The sequence below is a fragment of the Monopterus albus genome, unplaced genomic scaffold, assembly GCF_001952655.1.
Source record: "Monopterus albus unplaced genomic scaffold, M_albus_1.0 scaffold286.1, whole genome shotgun sequence".
In the NCBI taxonomy this organism is placed as follows: Eukaryota; Metazoa; Chordata; class Actinopteri; order Synbranchiformes; family Synbranchidae; genus Monopterus; species Monopterus albus.
Window position 1 is genome coordinate 373,269 of NW_018128166.1, and position 6,102 is coordinate 379,370.

Consider the following 6,102-nt stretch of genomic DNA (forward strand, 5'->3'; position numbering starts at 1 on the left):
ATTCCTGCTTGTATTTATCTTTTCCATAACATTTACACTTTTTAACGTATTCAGCTTTTTGTTTATAATAGAAGTCAATGGGAGTTCAAAGTGCCGAGTCAATGAGACAGTGCTGAATTGCCATGTGATGGTCCATAAAATGCAGTGCATGTGAGACATGGCACTTCATGACTCCTTTCTCTCTCTCTCTCCCTCCCTCCCTCACGCAGACACACACACACACCTACTTGTTTTACCTACTTTTTGGGGACTGACTGGAATTTTTTTCTCATCTTAATAAGTTTAGCATACCTTCAGCTAGAAAAGCCATTTAGGCATTAAAATGTTTTGAGCTCTTCACTGCCATATCTACTGTATTTCATCTCATCCTTCAGATTATTCAACAAAGAACTTCAGTCATTTCTTCTCATCTTTCAGCTGTTTTAGCAATTGATTTCAGGCATTTTCAGGATGATCCTTCAGCTTATAAGCATCCACATGCATTTACAACAGGAAATGCATTTCTCTAGTTTTATTCTGGGATCTTCTGCCCATTTTTTGGCACTATATAACTCCAGCATACTTTCAGCTATAAAGGCCATTGAGGTATCGAACTGTGCAGCTCTTCAAGGACATTCATGCTTCATGCACAAACCACCCCCAGCTAAGCTCTTTACTTAGTTCCTTGGAATAGTGGAGGAGAGTGAGACAGGAAGGGAATGACAAATGCAGGCAGAGTCAATGAATATGAGAGAAAGGGTGAGAAATGGCACAAGACTTGTTGATGCTCTGGAAAACATTGTTTTGGAGAAAAATATGCTGTTACTGGAGTCAGGCACTTTAAGGAATGTACAGTATATACACATGTACAACCAAAAGCTGTTGCCTGTGCATCTACTGAGTCACACACCTAATTATTGGCTGCAAAACGTGTTAGTTTAACCTTCACATTGTTTAGACAGTATCCAGATGTAAGTTTGGTATGTTTTCTTCTGACTGGCAAGTTACATGACCCAAGACTACATACTGGATCTGGCATTTGAAACAAGTTAAAACCCACACTTAAAACCACACTGAATTTGTGATGTTTTCAGAAAATGTTAGAAAATACTCTTAATGTCATTACTAAAAGCTATTCTTTTTTTTCTTCCAGCCTGAAAATCTACAGAAAACATGGCTGAAGGAGTTTTGCCAGGTGGGTAATACATTGTCCATCCTCAAATATGTAATAATATTAGTCAAACAAGTAACATATTACTGTTGGGGTTCCAAATCTTGGTCATTCTGTCAGCTGTTCTGTTTGGCTGTTGCTGAATACAGTGGCACCACACCTGCAGATATCATGATATTGGATAGAATAAAAGAATAACTGGGAGATTGATGACACATGCTCAGAACTACAGATTCATTACAGGGTAGATACTAGCTAACTACTACTTTGTAGATCCATTCAGATGCATGTGAACACAGTTTGTGTAACTAGTCCAGTTTACATATCCCCGTGTGACAAAATAATAATGCTGCATTAACAAAAAGTGGTAGCTGTTGTAGCACCACTGGACAAATGCATAAAGCACAGTGTCTACACAAAGTGTAGTGGATGCAGTGTGTAACATCTTGTGTGTGTGTGTGTGTGTGTGTGTGTGTGTGTGTGTTCATCTGCCCATGGAAAGCACTTGATGTAGACAGAGAGAGAGAAGCCTACAGAAACATGTTGGAAAAGGGAAAACTGGTCCAAAACTGACAATTACAAACCTGAATTCCAATGAAGTTGGGTCATTGTGTAAAATGTAAATAAAAAAAATACAATGACTTGCAAATCCTTTTTGACCCATATTTAATTGAATACACCACAAATACAAGATATTTAATGTTAAAACGGATAAACTTTATTTGTTTTTGCAAATATTCACTCGTTTTGAATTTGATGTCTGCAACACGTTCCAAAAGACCTGGACAGGGGCAACAAAAGACTGGGAAATTTGAGGAATGCTTTAAAAAACCCCACCTGTTTGGAACATTCCACAGGTGAACAAGTTTATTGGAAACAGGTGAGCGTTATGATTGGGTATAAAAGGAGCATCCCAAAAGGCTCAGTTATTCACAAAAAAAGGCTGGGGCGCAGTTCACCACTTTGTCAACAACTGCGTGAGCAAATAGTCCAACAGTTTAAAAACAAGGTTTCTCAACGTGCAGTTGCAAGGAATTTAGGTATTTCATCATCTATAGTCCATAATATCATCCAAAGATTCAGAGAATCCAGAGAAATCTCTGCACATAAGCAGCAAGGCCGTAAACCAGCACTGAATGCCCCATGACCTTTGATCTCTCAGGCAGTACTGCATTAAAAACAGACATCATTCTGTAAAGGATATTACCATGTGGGCTCAGGAACACTTCAGAAAACCATTGTCAGTTAACATAGTTTGTCACAACATCCACAAGTGCAAGTTAAAACTCTACCATGCAAAGTGAAAGCCATACATCAACACCCAGAAATGCCACCGGCTTCTCTGGGCCCGAGCTCATCTGAGATGGACTGATGCAAAGTGGCAAAGTGTTTTGTGGTCTGACGAGTCCACATTTCAAATTGTTATTGGAAATCATGGCTGTCATGTCCTCCGGGCTAAAGAGGAAAAGGACCATCCAGATTGTTATCAGCACAAAGTTCAAAAGCCAGCATCTGTGATGGTATGGGTGTGTGTTAGTGTTAGTGTCAGTGGCATGGGTGTCTTGCACATCTGTGAAGGCACCATTAATGCTGAAAAGTACATACAGGTTTTGGAGCAAAATATGCTGCCATCCAAGCGACATCTTTTTCAGGGACATCCCTGCTTATTTCAGGAAGACAATGTCAAGCCACATTCTGCATGTGTTACAACAGTGTGGCTTTGGACTAAAAGAGTGCGGGTACTAGACTGGCCTGACTGCAGTCCAGACCTGTTTCCCATTGAAAACGTGTGGCATATTATGGAGTGCAAAATACGACAATGCAGGACTGTTGAGAAACTGAAGTTATACATCAGGCAAGAATGGGAGAGAATTTCATCTACAAAGATTCAACAATTAGAATCAGAATCAGAATCAGCTTTATTGGCCAGGTGTGACAGACACACGAGGAATTTGACTCAGGTACATCGGCTCTCAATGTGCAAAACAGTAAACCAGCATAAGGCTGTGTAATATAACAAAATAGCAGTATTAACATCAACAAACAAACAATGCAGAAAAAGCAGTATAAACAGACAGTAAACAATGCAGACAACAAAGGAATGTCCATTGAAATGAGATAAATAGGGATAAAAATAGAGTACTTAAGAACTAGAGACCTGTGCAAGTCTCTATAATCTGTACGAGGTATATTTACAGGTATTGCACTGAGGGTTATTGACCAGTCATACTGTCGTGGGTTAAGTGTTCATCAGTGCGACAGCCTGGGGGAAGAAACTGTCCCTGTGTCTGGTTGTCTTAGTGCACAGTGACCTGTAACGCCTTTCAGAGCGGAGGAGTTCAAACAGATTGTATCCTGGGGTGTGAGGGGTCTGCAGTGGTCCTCTCCGTCCTCCTTTTGACCTGTGCGGTGTACAGATCCTCCATGGAGGGCAGGCTCACACCAATGACCTTTTCTGCAGTCCTGACTGTCCGCTGAAGTCTGTACTTGTCCTGTTTGGTTGCTGAGCCAAACCAGACAGTGATGGAGGTGCAGAGAACAGACTTGATGATTCCTCTGTAGAACTATATCAGCAGCTCCTGGGGCAGGTCGAACTTCCTGAGCTGGCGTAGGAAGTACATCCTCTGCTGTGCCTTCTTGATGATGGTCCTGATGTTGGATGTCCACTTCAGGTCCTGGGAGATAGTGGAGCCCAGCAACTTGAAGGACTTTACTGCTGCTACAGTGCTGCCAAGTATGGTGACTGGGGGCAAGGTGGGGGGCTCTTCCTGAGGTCCACTGTCATCTCCACTGTTTTGAGCGTGTTCTGTAGGCTGACTCGTCATCGTCTCGGATGAGACCAATGACTGTTGTATCATCTGCAAACTTTAGGAGCTTGACAGAGGGGTCCTTCAAGATGCAGCCGTTTGTGTAGAGTGAAAACAGCAGTCCTCAGTTCCCAAAAGCTTATTAAGTGTTGTTAAAAGGAAAGGTGATGTAACAGAGTGGTAAAAATACCCCTGTCCCAGCTCTTTTGGAATGTGTTGCAGGCGTCAAATTCAAAATGAGTGAATATTTGCAAAAACAATAAGGTTTATCAGTTTGAATATTGTCATATGGTGTATTCAATTAAATATGGGTCAAAAAAGATTTGCAAGTCATTGTATTCTGTTTTTATTTACCTTTTACACAATGTCCCTTAGCCTCAAACGTATACAACACTGTTTCATATTTTCAAATATTGTTGCACAGATGTAAAAAAGTTTACTTCCAGACTGAATAGAGAGGTGATTACATGATTCACATCTCTCCTTAGTAGAATGTTTAAAATTTGCAACAGTATTAGTCAGTACACATCAAAGACCTCAAAGCACCTGAACACTTTTGTGGACACAGTTGAGATCTGTTAAGTTTGTATTCTACTCTGAAAGTGAAAGCAAGCAAGTTAGGCTAACTAGCTTCCTATCGGAAAGTGGCAGACAGTTAGTTTGTCTTGTTAATGCTAGATTCAGTTCCTGTTGGGCAACTGTGGTTCAATGGGTAGAGCAGTCGTCTCCCAACCAGAGGTTCAAATCTCTGTGCCTGCAGTCCTTGGGCAAGACACTGAACCCCCAAGTTGCCCCCAGTGGTTAGAGCCATCGGTTGAGTTGGCGCCACAGATGGCTGCCTCGGTCCTGTACTGGAAACAAATTCCTTGTGTGTAACATACTTGGTCAAATAAAGGTGATTATCCTACCTTATCCACTAGAAGTTACTTTTCTTTCATAACCTGCTGAGGCATCGGTGGCTCCTTCACATTCTGCGCTGTTTATTTCAAAGTGGGGCTCTAGCTAGCTGTTAGCTGTTTTGTGTTATTGTCCAGTTGTGGTGATGGTAAGTGGCCAGACTGATTTGGACAGGATTTTTACAGCCACTGTGTAACTGGTCAAATGCAGTTTTCAACCAATAGCCGCATTTTAAGCCCCTTTTCCACCACCTGGTACCGGCTCAACTTGAGTCAACTCAACTCGTCTTATTTGTGTTTCCATCTGTCAAATGTTGAGGACATTGAGGTTCCAACGAGCAGCAGAGGTGATACCAAATGGTCGCGTGCAAACACTGCAGACTAGTGATTGGTAGAGAAATCACATCATCAATGTGCAACACGTCCTGGAACAAAGAAAGTGCCATTTTTAAAAGCAACATTATTTAACGCTAACCACTACTTTACTGTACGTGTAGTTACTGTACCAGCTAAAAATAGCCACATAATGAGAATCAAGAACAGCCTGCCTTCAATGTCCTCCATTGTTACTGTGTCAGTTGCTGATGACGTCATGGCAATGGAGCAGCAGAGGTGATACCAAATGGTGTCTTTCAAACACTGCAGACTAGTGATTGGTCAGAGAAATCACATCATCAATGTGCAACACGTCCTGGAACAAAGAAAGTGCCATTTTTAAAAGCAACATTATTTAACGCTAACCACTACTTTACTGTACGTGTAGTTACTGTACCAGCTAAAAAGTGAGAATCAAGAACTGCATACCTTCAATGTCCTCCATTGTTACTGTGTCAGTTGCCGATGACATCATGGCAGTGTAATGCGTTGTTTCTATGAAAACCAGCTAGACTGAGAGGGGACCATCTGCAGTGGAAAAACGAGCACACGGTACCAAAGGAAAGTCAAGTCAAGTTGAGTTGAGCCGGTACCAGGCAGTGGAAAAGTGGCTTCAGAGGTGTATGGAAGCCCATTTGTGAAATGTCACAGAGCTTCAGACAAAAGGAGAAAGGTAGGTAGGGTAGGTAGGTAGGACTTGATTGATCCCACAGTGGGGAAATTCCTGTGTTCCAGCAGCAACAAAACACCATAAGAACAAAGAACAAACATCCATCCATCCATCCATTTTCTTCCGCTTATCCGGGGCCGGGTCGCGGGGGCAGCAGTCTAAGCAAAGATGCCCAGACCTCCCTCTCTCCAGACACTTCCTCCA

General features: G+C 41.9%; 1 protein-coding gene across 6 annotated transcripts in view; it reads left to right on the forward strand.

The window, feature by feature from the left end:
- The window catches only part of inpp5a (inositol polyphosphate-5-phosphatase A), a 218,766-nt gene that overhangs the window by 34,751 nt on the left and 177,913 nt on the right, over positions 1-6,102 (forward strand). For all 6 annotated transcript variants that reach the window (XM_020622674.1, XM_020622676.1, XM_020622673.1 and 3 more), the window contains one exon: positions 1,133-1,174. In XM_020622674.1, the coding sequence (XP_020478330.1) occupies positions 1,133-1,174 (42 nt within the window). The remainder of the gene's footprint in view (positions 1-1,132; positions 1,175-6,102) is intronic.